Source organism: Manis pentadactyla, chromosome 1 (genome assembly GCF_030020395.1).
Source record: "Manis pentadactyla isolate mManPen7 chromosome 1, mManPen7.hap1, whole genome shotgun sequence".
Lineage (NCBI taxonomy): Eukaryota > Metazoa > Chordata > Mammalia > Pholidota > Manidae > Manis > Manis pentadactyla.
In genome coordinates this window covers 132,164,566-132,186,113 of record NC_080019.1, presented here as the reverse complement: position 1 = coordinate 132,186,113, position 21,548 = coordinate 132,164,566, and the positions used below count along the sequence as shown (strand labels likewise).

The window sequence follows — 21,548 nt, the reverse complement described above, 5'->3', positions numbered from 1 at the left end:
CTTCTGACTGAGCTAAGTTTAGCAATACCGGATCCTTGTCCATGGGGAAAGAGCTGAGTCACTCACTGAACCATACTTAGCCTCAGCCTCCCAGCATTCTAGGAAACCAAATTCCCAGAAGTAAGGATGTCAGAAATTAAGAACAACCTGTTAGAACAATGTGACAGGGAAACAGAAGAATTTATTGCCTGAGAAGAGAGTAGGACTGAAGAAAGTTGGTCATTTGGGAGATCTTTATAGTTTGAGGTAGTAAGACAGAGAAGAAAGACTAACAATACAAAGGAGAAGAAAAGAAAAGAGAGGAATTATCTGGTGTGCTGGAGAAAAGCTAAGGAAATGTCCTTCATTCAGAGAAGGACGGTTTAGCCTTGAGAAGAGTGGGCCAGTCTTCCGTTATAGGTCATGCAGAAGGGATAGGATACAGTGGGGATGAACTTGTTTGATGGCTTCTATTTTCACTTTTGATATGGAGGTTTATTTGCTGAGAATTGAGGATGCAATTGAAAAAGAGTGTGAAGAGCTAAAACATACACTCAGGCACACACATACATACACAACTAAACTCTTTTATTTTTGTTGTCTTCACTATATACTTTCAGCTTTTTCTGAAGCATGAGGAAATACTGTTTTGTGATCCCATGATTCATCTTCATTTTGAAACTATTATTAAAAAATTACTCATCCAAGATCTCTTTTGTAGTCATTTATATTCATTAGCTCCCTTTCTGTTCTTCCATACAAGTACCTTTGGGCATATACTTTTAGAGTTTTGCTTTATACAGTATATCTTCACTTTAGGGTGCTTTTTCTTGTTAGATAGAGGAACATAATATTTAATGAACTGCTTTGAATCTGTTTCCATACATCTATATATGTGTCTGATTATTGTCATCTTCATTTTTCACAAGGCATCTTGTACTTCTATGTAACTTATTAGTTCCTCTTATTTTAATTGCATACTTTTATTTTTCCAGGGTTAAAGTCAGAGGTGCATCCCCTCACATTGTTTCTCTACCTGTTACAAGATAAAATGATCACCAAGGCAGACTTTTCATAAGTTTTAACATTTATACTTTGATCAAACTATGGCTTCAGGCATATGTAAAACTATCAAATAATTATCAACATTATTTATACACTGACAGCATTTTCAAAGAAAGGGTAAGTGAAAATAATATCTGTGAATTCCAAGTGATTTATATCCATCAACTTATCCTCACAACAGCAACTTTAATGTTGGTATTGTTGCATTTTTGCTTATGAGGAAACTAATAGCCAGTGCATCTATTTTGCTCAGGGTCATACAGCAATTCCTTCCACAGTTTCTTAGAGATTGTCTTTTCTGACTCCTAGATCATGACACCAACTCTTTGTTACTATACATAGCTTATATTTCTAAGATGAGCTTCAGTGTTGTATCTATTACCTTTCATTTGACTAAACTATAGATAGATGTCAATGGATACACTATAATACCATATAGAAGGAGTGTGGTTAGCAGGGAGTGATAGCAAAATTACAATGACTGACATTTACCAAGTGTTTAGTGTGTACCAGGTTCTGTTTTAAGTGCTATACATTACTTGACATTCATAGCAACCCTGCAGTAGGTATTATTCCAATCTCCATTTAAAACTACAACAACAACAACAACTAATAGATGAAAAGCTGAAGGGACTTGTCCAAAATTGCAGTTGATAAATTAGCAAGGACAGACTCGGATCCACAGGTTCTGATGACATATATCCAGGTTCTTCACTCAATTCTATACTGGTCATAAAAGATGAAATGAGTCAATAAAGAAACAAGCATTTTCACAATTGTTCCAATTGTTCTATTTATTCACTCAGTGATGAGTGGCACTTATTAATTATTGAGATGGAAGGTGCTAGGAAGTAATTTAGAAAATATGTAACTAAAGCCCTAATGATGGGGGCATTGTGTATGGAATTCAAAAGCTACAAGACTCATTTGAAACATTGGGCGGTTTGATGGTCTTTGATGTAACATGACCCTCTGTATGCATACATCCCTCATGAGGTTAGATAATTCAGGATCTTGAAAACCAGACTGAAAAATCTAAGCTTGATGTTTTAAAGAGGAGGAAGCTCCTGAATACCCTCTTCAGGAAAGTGACGTGATTAGAGTGGTGCTTTAGAAAGATTGATTTTGCATTTACGCACCATTTGGGTTGAAATTTGGTGGATGGCAAATGGAAAAGGAAGCTGGGAGTCACTAATGGCATTGCAGGTAGAGGCAGACATGAAGGAAGAAGTGAGGAAAGAATTATGATGCAACAATGGTGAAAGTAACTCAGTGAATAGTTGTGATATATATAAGAGAGAGACTCAAGGATGAATATGATAATGAAACAATTGAGAGAGTGGAGTGAAGAATTACATATGGGTTCTAGGTATATCCAACTCTATTGACTTGGACATGTTCTCTATCTTTGAATACAATTTTTAGTTACTGAAACCTTTAATTCATCATGTATTCCCTGAGTACTGAATATGTTTCAGTCACTTTTACTCAGTATTACATGTACATATGTATGTATGCATGTATAAATATTTAGTAGTCAGTATATGGTTGGACATATAAAATCAGAATGTAGAAAAAAATGTTTAGGAAGATACTAGAGCTGCAAGTCATAAGCATGCTGTTCCTTTCAGTCAGGTAGCAAAAAGAAGAAGCCACCAAAAACTAAGTAAAAGTCAAGTCAGCAAATCTGAAAGTAGACTCTATGGCTAGAAAAAGACACTGAGTGGCTCATGTTTTGGTGATGGTATCCTTGTGTTAAGAATAGAAGCCTCTTCTCTCTCTGTAGTTGTATCTTGTGAAAGAACACAGCTTAGGTAGTGGTGGGTACCTCTGTGGTCAAAGAACCAAGGATCATGTATATGGTGCATGTATGGTCAAAGGTAGGAGCTCAAGAAGAATAACATCTCTTCTTTCTTCCTCTGTACTAGGTACCTTTCCTTTTGAAGTATATCCTTAAACTGAAGGTTATAATTGCTGTGATGCCCAACTTAGACTTAGTTGACATTAGAGAGTCCTTCAGCATGGAGTGAATAATAGGCAGTCTTAAATTAAGAACAATTATTGTGTATGTGTATATTTTTTCCTCCTCTGTAAACTTTAGATCAACCTACAGATGAAAAGAACTTACAGTTATAACCCAGAGATGAAAGAGACGTGAAATCAACAATAATGTTTATAACAGCTTGAATAGATTATTTAATTTAAAAATTTATTTACACAAAAGATTTTAAGATTTTAACTATGATTTTAGGATGCATCAGTATTCTGCATACTTATTTCATTACCTGAGAGTTAATAACAATGCACTTCATATGCTCTTCAAATAAATTAGAGCTGCTAATTAGAACTGAAATGTACACTGTTGCATTTCTGTACAATATTCAAATCTAAAAGGCTGTAAACCTACCCTCCTGGTTCTTGCCCAGTACCATTTATAAGGCATATTTTTATGTGATCTTCATTGCTTTCTTTTAACTCCAGCAAATAAGGCACACTTCACTTTGGACAGCCATTAGAGATTTTTATATGAACGTTTGATTGTTATTAGAACAGAAATTTACATTTGCTGCATTATGTTTGATTAAGTTTTTCCTTTTTGTTTTTGTAATGTCAATTCCAGGAATAAAATTATGTATTATAATATATGCATATAATTTAGATAAATTATATGTAAATTTCCAAGCTTTATGACTATTTAAAATGTGATATTGAAAAGAGAAAGTGAGAGATGAGAGAGGCACAAGAGATTCCTTTAATGTTAAATGTACTTCTAATTCCTCATGTTTCTGGAGTAGAGGTTTCATTAATTTTGTCTTTGTGACTTTTTTCTCTCATATTTTTCTCCTCTTGCCTGTTCAGCCTTTCATATAGTTACTTAAAAAGTTTTGTATACTAGAAAGTAAAATAAAGTTCCACCCAAAGTACCATATTGAGCTTGAAATAATGTGAATAATGGGTTGATATAAAAACACATACAAGAAAGATTTTAATAGCCATTTTTTAAAAATACAGGCATAAAAACTTAAATATCTCAACTGAAGGTTTATTTTAATTGAATAATATATAAATGAAATTAAACAGTTTGCAGTGTTATTGTAGCTCATACTAACATTTTCTCTAAACTTAATATTTGCCCCCAAATTATTAATATATTTTATAAACAAAAAGAAATAAATCTCACATTTTCACAAGAGATAATCATTTATGCTAATGATTGAATAAAATCTTTATTACTTCTTATATTTTAATTGTACCTGCATTCTCTCTCTCTCTCTCTCTCTCTCACACACACACACACACACACACACACACACACACACACACACACACACACAAGCTTATTCTCCTTGAATGGCAATAAAATGCTTATATTGCATAGAAAAGGCAAAAGCAAAATTATTCCCTCAGTAAGTGAAATTTGATATTGATAGTTTACTCTTTATTTGCTACGGTAATAAAGATTGACTAGTGTGTATTTTCCTATAATTAAAGACATCATTCAGCAGTTTATGCAAGCTTTGTAATTCAGATATATTGTGATATAGGCAGCAATTTTCCTTTATTCCTAATTCTCATAACCCCCTAAGACTTAATGCCCATCCACCTTACCTGGGTCTTTGTTCCTTCATAGATGTGCCATCCAGTCCCTATGGTGTGAAGATTATAGAGCTGTCACAGATCACAGCCAAGGTGTCTTTCAACAAGCCGGACTCCCATGGAGGTGTGCCTATTCATCACTATCAAGTGGATGTCAAAGAAGTGGCATCAGAGACCTGGAAAATAGTACGCTCCCATGGAGTTCAAAGTGAGTCAGTAATTTCAAAGCATGTTGGTTAATTCAAGCTGACCTCAATATACCTGTGTGATTAGTTTTTATTTGCCTTCAAAATTTACTCATTTTTTTCTTTTTATAGGGTAAGGTTGGAAAGACATTTCCACTGCCCTATTATTCTTGAGAATAATTGTAATAGACAGTGGAAAATTTCCATCTTCAGTAAAGATGGAAGTGTTTAATAAAATTACAGAAGTTCAGTACTGAGGAAAAAAATTAGCATTTAAAATTTTGGTGGTGGAGAAGTAAGTGCTGGCATGTTAGATCTGATGGCTGAATATTCTGAAATGTTTGTTTCATTTTCATCTATTAACAATACTTTTTCCATAAGTAGGTGTGAAATTATACTATAAAATCTACATCATGTATGTATTCATGAAGCCATCTATAAAAATTCATCTGTCTACTAAAATTTATTTCAAAATTGCATTTTGAAAATTCATATTTTTACTACTAATCATGGCATTTTGAGTAATAGACTTTTCTGATTCTGAGAAGCTAAAACTATTTAGAGCATTTGTTTTCCCCTGTTTAGAAGTTCATCATGTTGTGAAAATACGATTTGTTTTCCCATTATTAGGAGAAGAAACTAAATCAGGAAATACTCATAAATTACCAGAGCTGGACTCTTATTAGTTAGGATATAGAAGTACTTTGAGTGGCCACAAGGGTAGCATAAAGTAGGGAACTGTTACTGTTTAGTGTCCCTGCTCCCCCGGCTCTGGCTTGATCCTAACACATGAGGCCTCAGTGTTCTACGAGGCGTGATCCTCCTGCAGATGAAAGGCATGAGCCTCCCTCCCATGGAGAATTGTCCTAGTGGACAATTGAGACAGAGCAGGTAAAGCCATTCTAATCTCACCTGTGTTGGCATCTTCTTGTTCAGTTTTTACTGAAAGTAACCACATGTTTTTGATTTAAGTGTCAGAAATATTATCAATCAATCATCAGTCATTTACCGCATACTTCAAATAATGCTCTCAAACACATCAGCTCTCATAATTTCTCTCATGATGAGAAACTGGATTGGTAATGCTCCTTGTGCACAGGCTGCATAGTTCAGAAGAGAAGATTTATAAAGAGAGTGCCCCCAAATGATGAGTGAGTTCAAGGATCCTCATAAAAGAAATCATTACCCTAGATGTAAGAACTTTTTTTAAGAGAGAAATCACATGAGAAGGTAAAAGGTGAAACAGAGAAAATTATTTCTGACACTGAAGAACATTCAAATTGGGTGCCTGAGCATGACTATAAAGACAAGTTAAGTCTGAACATAATAGAAATTAAACTTAGCAGAATGATACTGCCACATTCCACCCTGGAGGAGAAGGTTAATAGATTCTCCTGACTTCTTACAAAGTTGCAACACCATGGAGAATTTATGGTGGCCCTAGTCTGGCCAGGTTGTTAAAGCTCAAAAACCTGATTTTGTACCCTTTGTATACATCTCTAAGTAGCTACTTGTAAGACTGACATGTAATAAAGAAGATTTGTTCATTTACAATGAGAAATTATTGTCCCAGAAATTAGATATTCAGAGTTTATATGATAGATATTATTTTTCACCTGTGGGTGTATTATGTGGGAAAGAAAGCATGAGTCAGAAACCGGTCTGGTGACTTCAGTGATATCAGGAAGGGGAATCACTTCATTGGAATATTTGATGCTGATGCCCTGAGACTGGGGGGGCTTAAGCCTGCCAAGGAGCTTGTTTTTTACTTTTATATGAGGAAAATATCTCCATTGATACCATCTTTCTGGTTTCCATGGCTTACTCATCTTTCATACATGTGTTATTGAGTCCCTTAATTCAGGTTACAGTCTTGTAACCAAACCACTACATGATCTCCACTCAGTGTAGTACGAACACCACTTTCAATCCAGTCACTGCTTTCATCCATTCTTTTTGAATCTCCCTTTTTATTACTTAACATCTTAGCAGACACTGTAGATTTATGTCTTCCTCAAGTACAAATATATTCAGTAAAGTCCTGCAGTTTAAAACTTATAACATCCAACTTAGCATTCAGATTTTCTCTGACCCCCTGACAGATGGATCCTACCCTGGAGAGCTGAAAGTGGGGAGGTACCATGAACTACACTATCTCTTGGGAAGAGGAAAGAAGTGAAATACCTCTTATTTTTCTAATACTGTTTTCTCCTTGAGCTGTCTCTGCCACTTATGCTCTCTGTAGGGCAGACATCTAAGGACCTGCCCCTCGGGGATTTTTCTGTGGGGTACAAGCACCCCAGAAGGCTTTTTGGAGACAGTTTATTTAGATGGGACACTGCTCAGCTTGACCCCCTTAGACATCACCCCAGCTTGCCTTCAGTAGGTTTTGTTTTGTGTATAACTATAGCTCGCCAATCTGGAGAAAAATGGCACATCCTTCTTAAGCTGCAATGTTAAGAACCTAGACTGCCTCTCAGTTTTTCCTCTTTTAGAAGACAGACTATACTTCTATAAAAACAAAAATTCCAAAGGGGTATGGAAATGCCATATATCCCCAACCTTCTGTTTATGCTGTCCAATCCGAAGGATCTGTTTATCCCTTTGAGCTATTTTCACTTGCCACAAGTTAAGAGGGATTCTCCTAGAAGGAAGTCACACTACTCCAGTAATACAATGTTCTGCTGGGCTTTTCCTCTTATATGGAATGGGGTTGGACAGTGGTGACGTTGCAGAGCCAGCTCAGCCTCTTATTCAACCTTTCAGGGGATGCCTGGCTCCTTCCAGATTGGTTAGTATTTGCCAACTTTTTGCTTTATGAATTATCACAGTTGAAAATTCCAGGACAATAGGAACACACCCACTCCTTTTCCATACAACTTCCTGTTGCTGGGCTGATGCCATTCGCTCTCCTTGAGATAAAGTGTACCTAAATGCTGAATTTACATTTTATCTGTCAAACGACAATGTAATCTCATTTTATGTATGAAAACCCAAGTCTTTAAGTGTTCCATAGTGTAACCTTCATATTTGGATAGCAGGCATGAATGCAAATATGTGACTAAGAGGAAAACGTAAATGTAAAAGCATAAACAAAAGGTAGTGAGGACACAAGCTGAATAACCCTATTGGGACCACTCCTAACATGGTATTTATTTGTGTCCAGCATTTGCTCTTCCTTTAGCAAAGAGATGTACCATTTTTTTTAAAGATATAGTAAAGATATTCATTAGAATAACAAATCCTTTATACTTATAAAATATAAAATGAGAAGTGCATAATCATGGTTATGTTTACTGCAAAATTATATCAGTAATTTGATTGTGAGAACATAACATAATTTTGACTTAAACTCTCTACCTTAAGCACACATTTTCACTGAGGCACCATGGTTTCTTTTAAAAGTGACAGTTGAACCTTGTTCACATTCTTCCCATCAGACAAGCTTAGGTCCTTTTAGCACTGCCTGAGGTTCTCCTTTACCCTGGGGTGCTCTTGCAGTCACTCCTTCTTGCAAGTGCTCTCACACTAAAATTGTCTCTTCCCCCAGAATGAGTGACCAGCAAGCAACAATATTTCTTAGATTATATTGTATTTATATATTTAATATATTATATAACATAATATGTTATAAATCTCATTTATCTTCTCTCTTAGCTTATAAACTCCGTGAAGGTACCTAGTATGCCTATTCACTTCAGTTTTTCAAGTGCCAAAAGCATATAATAACAGAGGGAATGATGAAATTTGGTCGAGGTGGGAGAATGGAAAAGATTATTTTATAGCCCCTAGTAACTGGGTCTTTCTTTATAAGGTGAATCTATCATATATCCCCTTTTGCTACATCTGTGCCTACAGAAGCAACTTTTAAAAAAGACCAAGGTTTAAGGTATTTATTAGGGATCAATACCTTTGAAGGGGGCAAGGAAGCATCAAAATTGGGAAAATGGAGTAATTGAACCGCAATACGGGTTCCACTAAACCTCAGCCAATTGGATGAGGAAGTTTCAAGAGAACTTCTTGGATGGACCACTTCACTAGTAATAGACTGTTACTGAGTAGCATGACCTCATGATATGGTGGGTCAGTAGCCGGGTCATGATGGGCGGCTCTGCTTACATGGCCACATGGGCTGTTCATGATCCCTTGGCCAGTCATTTCTTCTTCCTCAGTAGTGTGACAGAAGTTACTTTTTTAAAAGATATGCAATTCTGCCCTGCATGAGGTATTACCTTGATCACAAACTAGAGCACCTGAGGCAGACCCTAACTGTCTGCTGGCTGAATTATCTGCAGCTGGGAAGCAAACGGGAGCTTTGCTGAAATCTCCATATTTACCATATCCTTTCTAGTACATATGTATTTAAATAAAGTGCAGAAAGCTGACCTGATTACATAGACATAAAACTTATGTTAAAGTTTGAGTTGAGAAATAATAAACTCTGCAATGCATGTGTCTATGTATAGTTATGAATATATTTTATGATCATAAATTTATGATCTTTATTTAGCACTATTACTCAGATTTTTCCATTGCAAAGGATTTCTATTAAGTAAATTATCAATGCATATTTAAATATATTGTTCTTTTCTCCTCAAAATGCTTTCTAGAATATTTTCCAAGTCTTCTATTAGCTGATCCAAAAAACAAAATTGGCAAATAGTAATAAGTGAGCAAATTCTCATTCAGCACATGAAGATTTGCTGATTATGTATTGTGTTTTGAGTGAAGTTACTCTTAAAATTCATTCATTCCACCCTATATTCTATATCAATAGTCTTCTTTAATGACCATGTTCTTTTTCTGCTGAGGCATATCAGTGATCAGGCAATTAACATAACATTGAAGATAGCTAACATTTCTGTCTTAGTTCAAGCTGCTATGGCAAAATTTCTTAGACTTGTGGCTTAAACAGTAGACGTTTATTTCTCACAGTTCTGGAGACTGAAAAGTCCAATATCTAGGTACTACTTCGTTTGGTTCCTGTGAGGACCCTTTTCCTAGCTTGTAGATAGCAGACTTCTCACCATGTCCTCACATGGCAGAGAGAAGGAGGGTGAAGGGTGAGAGGAGAGTGTGCTCTGGCATCTCCTCCTCGTCTCACAGGAACACTGGTCTCATCAGAGGGGTCCACCCACATGACCTCATTCTTTTAAACCTATTTACTTCCTAAAGGCTCCCCCTCTAAATACAGTCACATTAGGGGGTAGGGCTTCAACGTTTGGATTTTGGGGGGACACAATTCAATATATAGAAATGTACTAAATATTCATTCTATTTCAGTCATTGTGTTAGGAACTGAAAAATAAATTCAGTAAATAGATTTTGACCACAAACTGTGGTAGCATCAATATCCTCTGTTTTGCATAGGATGAAGCTGAGGGCAATCTGTGTAAAGAAGTAAACTAAAATTATAAAGCTTAGCATCTTATCCTTAAGGTCATTTGGATAAATGATACTGAAACTAAAATTCAAACCCAGACAGGAAATCTGATTCCAAATCTCGTACTATTGATTATGCACTTTTTACCCTCTATTCAGTTAAGAGTTGAGAAAATGGAACCAAATTACTGCCCGTTAGAGATTGAGTATGACATTATATAGGGGTTCGGTGTGTTCCTGAATATCTGAGCATGTACATATATATGTATATACATACACACACATATATGTATATATATGTATAATGTATAGTGTGTGAGACTTGCAATGTGTTTCAGATATAGTGGGAGTAGTGAGAGGTAGTTGTATACAGAATTTAAGGGGTAATTTACCTAATCAAGTTAAATATGAATTAGAAGTTGAAATATTATTGTTACTTAGGAGTTTCTTACTAGAAGGAAGAAAGCAGAAGGGAAAAATGGTGAGGGAGAAAGGAAGAAGAGGTCATATATTTTAAACATGTTTATTCACTCCACCCCATGTATGGATGATTGACTAGACTGTATGAAGAATGTAAAATCTGGAACATACATGATAAATACTATATATATGTGAATTGTGAGAAAAGTAATTATAAAGTTGCTCTTTCCATCATGCTAAGAATACCCTGATAAGAATCAGGTTAATTTAGTAAAATAATTATTAAAAGGAATCTAAACAATGTGCCCCAAGTCCACAGGCTCTGCAATGTAGCTTGATTTATCGTAAAGGTTAGATGATCTGCAGCAGAGCACAGGATTCAGTGTTAGTGAAAATATCAAAACTTATTTTTAACTTCATAATTGTCTGTATGTACATATTCTAGAAAGGACATCAATAGCTTTCATTCATTTCTCAAAAGACTTAAAAATGTTTTTTAATTTCAACTTTGTTTTCAAATTGTACTTTAGCTGAGTATATAATTCAAGTTTAGTAGCTACGTTCCTTTTGTAATGTAAAGAGAATATTTTACCTCTGCTGTCTTCCATTGTTACTGTTTCAAAGTCTGTTGTCAATTGTCATTACTTTGTAACTATTTTGACTTTTCTCTTTGGCTATTTTTATGAAATCTACTTTAACCTGGCCCTGAGATTTAATTCCATGTCTTAATGTGTATTTCAATCACTTGTTCTGCTTGGAGTTCAGTGTGTTCCAAATCTGAAGATCCATGTCTCATCAATCCTGGAAAATGTTCTATAATTACCTTCTTGAATACTGTCTCTTCCTCCACTCTTGCTATTTCTTTATTCTGAAAATCCAAGTTATACACTAAACTAGTTATTTCAGAACTTAGAATATATCTATATATATTATTTTATTATTATTGAGTACTGTTTACAAGTTCACTAATTCTTTGTTCATTTATGTTTAATCTGCCATTAAACCTATTAAGTTTTTAATTTCATGATCACATTTTAATTATATAAATTCTTAGTTCATTGATTTGTTTCAGCAGAATTTCACTCATGGTGGCTTGTTTACTAGTATATTTTGTGATTTTTAAATTGTGATCTCATATTTTGTTTTTTCTAGTTTACTGGGAATCACGCAAGGCCTAGGGGTTGGGTGCAGTCATCTGTAGAAGATACTCTTTTGCTTCTGTAGCTGTGGAGCATAGCAAAGCTGGAAGCACCAGAGCACCCTAAATTAATTTCTTAATTTGAGATTTTCTGTACTGTGAGAGCAGGTTTAAAGTTACTAATTTTCGAAGAAGTATTTATCCAACCCCCCTACCAAACTGGGATTTGCTTCAAGGACAAACCAATCCAATTTTAGTTGCTAACAGTCTTCTGTGTGTGTGTGTGTGTGTGTGTGTGTGTGTGTGTGTGTGTGTTTTCTAACCACACATTTACTTCCTTCCAATAAATTTTATTTATTTATTTATTTTTTTGAAGAACATTGTTTACTAGGCTCTCCCCAACCCCAAGTCCCCCCCACAAACCCCATTACAGTCACTGTCCATCAGCATAGTAAGATGTTGTAGAATCACTACTTGTCTTCTCTGTGTTGCAAAGCCCTCCCCTTTCCCCCACCCCCCACATTATACATGCTAATCATAATACCCCCTTTCTTCTTCCCCACCCTTATCCCTCCCTACCTTCCCATTCTCCCCAGTCTCTTTCCCTTTGGTAACTGTTAGTCCATTCTTAGGTTCTGTGATTCTGCTGCTGTTTTGTTCCTTCCGTTTTTCTTTTGTTCTTATACTCCACAGATGAGTGAAATCATTTGGTATTTGTTTCTCTGCTTGGCTTATTTCACTGAGCATAATACCCTCTAGCTCCATCCATGTTGTTGCAAATGGTAGGATTTGTTTTCTTCTTATGGCTGAGTAATACTCCATTGTGTATATGTACCACATCTTCTTTATCCATTCATCTACTGATGGACACTTAGGTTGCTTCCATTTCTTGGCTATTGTAAATAGTGCTGCGATAAACATAAGGGTGCATCTGTCTTTTTCAAACTGGAGTGCTGCATCCTTAGGGTAAATTCCTAGGAGTGGAATTCCTGGGTAAAATGGTAAGTCTATTTTGAGCATTTTGAGGAACCTCCATATTGCTTTCCACAATGGTTGAACTAATTTACATTCCCACCAGCAGTGTAGGAGGGTTTCCCTTTCTCTGCAACCTCGCCAACTTTTGTTGTTGTTTGTCTTTTGGATGGTAGCCATCCTTACTGGTGTGAGGTGATATCTCATTGTGGTTTTAATTTGCATTTCTCTGATAACTAGTGATGTGGAGCATCTTTTCATGTGTCTGTTGGCCATCCGAATTTCTTCTTTGGAGAACTGTTCGGTTCCTCTGCCCATTTTTTAATTGGATTATTTGCTTTTTGTTTGTTGAGGAGCGTGAGCTCTTTATATATCTTGGATGTCAAGCCTTTATCGGATCTGTCATTTACAAAAATATTCTCCCATACTGTAGGGTTCCTTCCAATAATTTTGAGTTTCCTGAATACATGCAGGGTCCCAGCTGTAACAAATCTCCCTCTTTCATCTTCTTCCCTGGGTCAGGACACTTAGAGCCACTTTTCTGTAGCAGAGATCCATGTAAAGCTCTGCCTTGCCTGAGTACCAGTGATGTTTTCAACAGGACTGCAATAATTGATTAGAAAACAATTACATGATTGGTCTTCTAGCTTCAGGTCTCCTTATCTATGCCATTTTTTATGTTTCTGAACCTGCCTTCCTTTCTGTGAAATAATATGTGCCTTTAAGACTTCTTGGAAGTGGTGTTTGTAATGTTTTAAGTTTTCTGGCTATGTAGGTGACCCTATTGCTAAAAGTCTGAAGAAATGTTTTAAAGCATACATAATATTTTGAATAGGAAATGCTCATTTTGTGCCTTTGTTTTGTAGTTTGTGCTAATTATTTATTATAATGTTTTAGAGATCTTTGTAAACATAAGTATACTCAATGCCTTTGAGGAATTCATTAAAAAATAGATTTATCTATGAAAAGACAGGTTTATATGGTCAAGAACATCTCAGCTACTACTGGTTTTTGCCCTTAGAGTGGCTTTATTTATTCTGATTTAATGAATTTAATTTATGTTAAGTTTTCCATGTTCATAAAAGTTTATAATTAATTATAAACTATTCATGTATTTACTTCTAATTACTGATATCACTACCTAGAAATAAATATCAGCCCTCATTTGATTGCAATGTCATTTAGCAGGAAAATTTTAGCAAAAAAAAAAAAACCTATTAGTAGATTCTGATTCTAAATAACTCATAAATTAATTTTCTATGAAAATTGATCTGTTCACTCTGCACATGGTCATAGGTTTAGGGTGCAACTGAGGCCTGGACCTATTATTATATTCTTCTTTTAAGTTTTAGCTGAAGACTTTGTGATCATCCCAGTCACTGATGTGACAGAAAATTAATTTTCAAAACATGAAAATTTTGAACAAATTAGATGTCAACAACTTGAACTATTCAAATATAGAATGTGAGTCATCCTGACACTAAATTTTGAGTGAAAAACATGTATCACAGGTGTAGCAAGACTTTTTATTTGGGAGGGCTACATGACATAATCATTATCCTCTCATTTAACACTCTAAAAGTCTATTCTATATACTTCATTGGGCACACATGAAGAGAAAATAATAATCTTGCAAAACAGCTACTCATTTTGCAGTCTTCAAAATAAAAATAAAAATTAGTATTTTAAAGTATCAAGGTCCTTTTAACAGAGTATAAAACAAATATCATGATCTATTTCTTTTGATTTGTACACTGGTTAGCAGCTAGAATTACACATAAAAGTCCTTTCAATCTCAACCAAAATTATTATATGCTGGGCTTTATTTGTGTCTAAGGTTATAGTAGAATTTCTCTTTACTCCTGAAAATAAAATAATCTTTATTTGAAAATAGTGGCATTTTCTAAATGGGACATTCATTAGAACCTTTTACTTTTTCAAATCCTTGCCATTTGCACTAATCGAAAGAATTAATAACTCACTACAATTTAGAAATAAATACACAATTGTATTTTTCATTTCTTTCATTTCACAATTCCAGTAAGCCTACAATGTGATTGCAGGTGCAATTGCTAAGTATATTTTAATTCTATAGAAGGTAATTTTAACATTATAGTATTTAGTTTATAAACGCTGTAATTAAGGTTATGAGCATACTTCATATTACATACAATTCCAAACATGTTATCCAGGTTTTAAATTTAACAGAAGTTTTAATTAGAATAGAATCTGGAGGAAACATCAGTTTATGTAGTTGAAATAGCCATTTTCAGACTTGTGAAGAAGTAGCATGCAATATTAATATTTCCAAGATTATTTTGAAGTACAGAGTTGGATTTATAAAATATATGCCTGTGCCTGATAGGTCAGCAAACTCATTTTGAAAAGTATAAATTGGAATATAGTGACGATTAATAGATGAAACCCTGAGAAACGTTTTGATGAAACTAAAGACTTGCTACTTTCCAGTGCCCTCTTTTGTCCCTAAATTCAATGGCATCAACAGCCCTCTTGGAATGAAGAATCTGGCTTGAATACTCCAAAAATGCAAGCTGCCTATCTTTTATATGACTTTAGGCTGAGGGCTCCACACCAACAATAATAGTTTATTTATTATATGTTGTATGGAATTCCCTGCAAACACCACTGTTACAGAATCTAGTTCCTTCCATGTTTTAGTTTTTCCTAAGACTTATTTCCATGCACTCCAATCCCCCTCCCTCAGGCCATCCCCCAGTCTCTCTGTCTTCATGCAGCAGGCTTATGTATGGCCCACACAGGGTTCTCTTACATTATTTGCATCAGAGAATAGTTTAAGGTTTAAAACTAGACATCAGCACCCTCTGGAAGTAAGGTAAATTTGGTACAGGTTATTTTGTAGTTTTTTCCATTCAAACTTCACCAAATATTGACTTTCCTCAATTAATCCACCATTTTTCATGTGTTTTCTTTTTCTTCTCTAGTTTCGCTCTACTCTAAATTTTTCTTCTCAACAAGCTTTTCTAGGAACTAATATAAGTAGCTGTTCTAGAAAAACTAATTCTATTGTATCTGAATAAGCCTTGATTCAACCTAAGATTAAAACAATTATTGTAGCATTTTTTTATATTCTCATCTTAGATATAAGTACACTATTGAGAAAATGGAGATAGCAGTTATTCTTCTTCAAAAAGCAGTCTTAATTACTCCTACTTATTTTCTCTGCTCTTCAGACCAAAAGGCAGCGTTTGACCACTGTGTGATATATGCTACCAGCTCACCTAAGATTAGAGAAGGAAGGATATCTCCTTACGTGATTTGCTTATGTAGTTCTGGTGACTTAGGCATGTCAATGACAGGGTATTTCTCAGAAAATGAGTGTGCTCTGTAAAGCTGCTCAATTTTGGATGTTTTGCGAAAAAGGTCTTTACCTGCACAAATGGATATTGTTGTGATGCAGGAGCACATAGCAAGAGCTTTGGATTTGGGGTTCAAGGCATTTGATGGGAAGCATTGTCTTATCCTCCTATCTTTTCAGGGGCCATTCATCCTACATTGTATACATTACTGCTTTAGGTACTATTGACATTTTAACAAAATTAAGTATTCCAATCCATGAACATGGGATGTGTTTCTGTTTATTTAATGTCTCTTTTAATTCTTTTCATCAATATTTTGTAGGTTTCATTGTGTAATCTTCAATTTCCTCTGTTAATTCTTAAGTACTTTATTCTTTTTAATGCTATTAATATTGATTTTTAAAATTTTCATTTTCAAATTAATCATTCTTAGAATAAATAGAAATGTAATAGATTTTGGAGTGTTGACTTTGTACCCTTTTACTTTGATGGATTCATTTTTTTAATTTGTAAAGTTTTCTTTGTGTGATCTTAAGTGTTTTCTACATAAAAGATAATACCATCTGTGAACAGAGAAAAATTTACTTCTTTCTTCTAATTTGGATATCTTTTATTATTTTTCTTTCTGAATTACTGTGGCTGAAACTCCCAGTACTGTTATACAGAAGTGGTGAAAGCAGGCATGCTTGCCTTGTTCCTGATCCTAGAAGAAAAATCTCTAACCTTTCACCATTGAGTATGTTCCACTTTAGGTTTCTAATGTATGGTTTACATCATATCGAGACAGTTTCTTTCTATCCCTAGTATTTTTAGTTGTTTTTAATCACAAAAGAGTGTTGAATTTTGTCAAATACCTTTACTGCATCAATTGAGATGGTCGTGTTTTTTTTTTCCTTCATTCTATAATTGTAGTTACATTCTACAATTATAAAATTGTATTATTACATTAATTAATTTTTGTGTGTTTGAAACATCCTCATGTTGCAGGAATAAATTCTACTTGGCCATGATATATAATCCTCTTATTATGCTGTTGAAATTAGTTTGCTGGTATTTCATTGAGCATTTTTGCATCAGTGTTCATAAAATATACTAGTAGTCCTCCTCTTTCTTAGTGTCTTTCTCTGGTTTTGGTATCAGGTTAATGTTAGCCTCATAGAATGAATTAAGAATTGTTCTTGACTCTTCCTTTTTATTTTTTATTTGAAAAATTTTAGAGGAATTGGTATTGTTCTTTATGTGTTTGATAGAATTCATCAGTAAAGAAAGCCATTTAGTCCTGGGATCTTCTTTGTTAGGAGATTTTTGATAATTGATTTAACCTTCTTACTAGCTACAGGTTTATTCAGATTTCCTTTTGCTTAATGATTTAGTGTTTGTAGGTTTTGCATTTCCTGAAATTTGTCCAATTCATTTAGGTTATTCAATTTGTTGGCAAATAGTTATTCATAACACTGTCTTATAATTCTCTTTATTTCTGTAGAATTGGTAGCAATGTTTTGACTTTAATTATTGTTTTATAGTAATCAGAATATTCTCTTTCTTGTCTTTGTCTATATAGCTAAAGGATTTTCAATTTCTTTGATCTCTCTGGAGAATCAGCTTTTAGTTGCATCAGTTTTTCTCTTTTGTTTTTCTATTTTCTATTTAATTTATCCCTGTTCTAGTATTTATTATTTCCTTAATTTTGCTAGCTTTTGGGTCTAGTCAGTTCTTCAGTTTCCAGTTCCTTAAGTTGTAAAGCTAGATTGTTGATTTGAGATCTTCCTTGTTTTTTAATGTAAGCATTGATAGCTATAAATTAACCCTTAGCCCTGCTTTTGCTATGTCCCATAAGTTTTTGGTATTGGTGTTTTCATTCTCACTCATCTCTAAGTTATTTTCTAGCTACCCTAGTGATTTCTTCTTTGACTCATTGGTCAAGAATATAATGTTTGATTTCCACTATTCTGTGAGTCTTAGAGTTTCCCTTTTGTTGTTGATCTCTAACTTCATCCCATTGTGGTCAGAGAAGGTACTTTGCATGAAATCTGCTTTCTTAAATCTGTTGAGATTTAATTCGTGGAAAAAATATGGTCTATCTTGGAAAATGTCCAATGTGCAGTTGAAAATAATGTGTTTACTCTTGCTTTTAAGTAGTGTTCTTTATATTTCTGTTAGATACAATGGGTTTATTTTGTTGTTTAAATCCTCTATTACCTTACTTTCTGTCTGATTGTTCTATCCATTATTGTGATTAGGGTATTGATGTCTCTAGCTATTATTGTGGAACTGTATCTTTTTTCATTTCAGTCAACTTTTGCTTCCCATATTGTGATCGTCTGTCAGTAGTGGATAAATATTTATAATTGCTGTATCTTCTTGCTGTATTGAAACTTTTATTAACATAGAATCTCCTTTGTCTTTTATAACATTTTTTACTTAGAGTTTATTTTGTCTGATATTTATAGCCACTTTTGCTCTCTTTTGGTTGTTATTTGCATGGATAATTTTTTCCATCCTCTCTCTTTCAATCTTTCGATGTCTTTACATCTAATGTGAGTCTATTATCTATAGCATAATATGGATATACTGTGGATATTTGCATATGATTTTAGCCAATCTGTCCATCTCTGCCTTCTGATTGGAGAGTTTAAACCATTTACCTACCTTTAAATAATTACCAAGAAGGGGGACTTCTGTTATTTTGCTATTTGTTTTTGGCATATAGCCTTATAGCTTTTTATGCCCCTCATTTTCTGCATTACTGACTTCTTTTCTATTTAGTCAATTTTTATAGTGAAATGTTTAAATTGCTTTCTTATTTCCTTTTGTGTATAACCTATAGCTATTTTCTTTGTGGTTACCATGAGGATTTAATTTAACATCCTAAATTTTTAATACTCTAATTTGAATCTATACTAGCTGAACTTCAATAAGATATAAAAACTCTGCTCCTTTATATCCCATCTCTATTAGTTGTTCTTATCACAAAATGATATCTTTACACAATGTGTCCCCTAAAACATGAACTGATAATTCTTCTTAATTCATTAGAGTCCTTAAATTATATAGAAAAGAGAATTTGAAGTTACAACCAAAGTTACAGTAATGTTAGCTTTTAAAACGATAATTTTCAAAGATATATTAGTCTACTAAATTATATAGAAAACCACCAGTGCAGTTGTAAACTGTTGTTATAGTACTACTAACTTTTATAATTGCCCATGTATTTATCTCAGTGAGATCTTTATTTCTTCCTTTGGTTGTGAGTTACTGCTGGTGTCCTTTCATTTCACCCTCTAGGACTCCCTTTACCATTTCTTGCAGGATAAATATAATGGCAATGGACTCCCTCAACTTTTGTTTGTCTGAATGTCTTAATTTCTCCCACATTCTTTGACAGTTTTAGGATAGTATTTTTTCTTTTTAGTGCTTTGAATAAGTCACCCCACTTTCTTTAGACTGCCAGTTTCTGATGAGGAATCTGCTGCTAACACAATTGAGGATCCCTTACATGTGGTGAGTCACTTCTTTCATGCTACTTTCAAGATTCTCTGTCCTTGACTTCTGAAAGTTTGATTATAATGTGTCTTGATGCAGGCTTTTTTGAGTTCATCAACCTTGAAATTCGCTTAGCTTCTTGAATGTTTATATTCATGGCTGAAGTTTTCAGGTATTAATTCTTCAAATATTCTCTCTCTCTCTCTCTTCTTCTTCCCCAGAAGTGAGATTGTTGATCTACATGATCATGTCCCACAGGTTCCTTAGGCTTTGCTCAATTTCCTTCAATCTCTTCTTTTTCTTTTCTCGTTTCAGTAATTTCCACTGTGCTATCTTCAAGATCATTGATTCTTTTTTCAATGTTCTCATATCTACCTGTGAATCCCTCTAATTTTTTATTTCAGCTACGAACATTTAAGCTCCAGAATTTCTTTTTTTTGTCTTTTATATTTCTTTCTTTTTTTATTTTGGTCATATATTTTTTCCTTAACTTTGTCTATATCATTTTCTGTTCTTTGAGCATCTTTAAGACAGTTCATTCACAATCTTTGTCTAGTATATGTGCAACGAAATCTTTTTCAGGGACATTTTCTGTTGATTTTTTTTCCTTTGAATGGGCCATATTTCCTGTTTCTTTGCATGCCTTATGATTTTATGTTGACAACTAGACATTTGAATCTTATAGTGTGGTGACTCTGGAAATCCGATTCTTCCCTTCCCCAGGTTTAATTATTTTCTGTTATCCTTTTTTATCTATTTATCTTTTAAACTGATGTTGCAAGCTGTGTATGTCCAAGGATCAGACTGAGGTGTAAATTTAGGGTCCTCTTAGGGTTCCAGTCCTTTACATCTCCAGGGAAATCAGTTCAACCAGAGGGAAAGGGGAGTGGAACAGTAAGGGGAGGTGTAACAGCAATACCTGCCCATTTTCATAAAATGTGCAAAATATTATTCACAGATAAACTTTTGTCACAATTTTTTTAGGGATATGGTAATCCCTAAAATATCAATGGCAAATATTTGTATTAATTTATTTGAAACAAAGTTAGATAGAAAATGAAATAAATCCATATTAAACAATAAGGCCCAGAAAGGAACACATTTCCAAATATCTAGGGAAAGTAAAAAGTTGCTATGTCTTGAAATTCATTGAAAAACAGCAAACAATTGATTAGAACTAATGGAGATATTTGAGTTAACTATGAAAAATCATGGCCTCTCTAAATTTTAAGTACTGTTACAAGTTTGTTTGTTTGTTTGTTTAATAGTATATAACTTTTTTGTAAACAGAGGAAGAAAACTTTTCAAAGAAACTATGGGGGAAAAAACGGGCCAAGTTGCACTTGGTGTGTTGGTTGTGAATCTGATTTTGGACTCCGTATGATTTGGGGTTTTACATAATAGCATAAATGACAGAGTAAGAACTGTTCATTCCTTAGTATTTGGAAATGTGGCTAGGGACCCTGAATGGGTACATAAAACAAACTGTGACTTACTGTTAAGTCTACAATGAGAGATCTAAGAATCAGAAGTCTTAATAATCACAGTCTGATCTGACTTTGCTATGAATCTCTCATCACTGCATTTTTACTGATTATAATGTGTTCCTGTGAATTATTAAGTGAAATACCATCAAATGGGATTTGAATAGTGAATTTTTCCTACAAACAAAAGTTTCACTTGGAGAAGTAAAACGTGGTTTAGATGTTTAGTAACACAAGAGAAGAGTCAATAAACTATAAAGGACAACCATAGATTTAGCATGTGACCTGTTTGGGTTCATTTCTTTCAAAGCAATGGTTTGCTTGGCATATTTTTTTAAATGCCTTTCAAAAAGTCTTTATTGAATTCTTATTTTGCATTCAAACTTAAAGGCTCTGTTAGTACTGAAAACAATATACATGATGTGCATGATATGTGTCCTGCTCACCAGATCCCTTAAAATAAAAAGTTTCTTACAATAAAGCAGCCAAATATAAGAACAGAAGG

At 34.1% G+C, this 21,548-nt stretch overlaps 1 protein-coding gene across 3 annotated transcripts in view; it reads left to right on the top strand.

The window, feature by feature from the left end:
• The window catches only part of NCAM2 (neural cell adhesion molecule 2), a 504,953-nt gene that overhangs the window by 420,765 nt on the left and 62,640 nt on the right, over positions 1-21,548 (top strand). For all 3 annotated transcript variants that reach the window (XM_036881527.2, XM_057501625.1, XM_036881529.2), the window contains one exon: positions 4,676-4,849. In XM_036881527.2, coding sequence (XP_036737422.1) covers positions 4,676-4,849 — 174 coding nt within the window. The remainder of the gene's footprint in view (positions 1-4,675; positions 4,850-21,548) is intronic.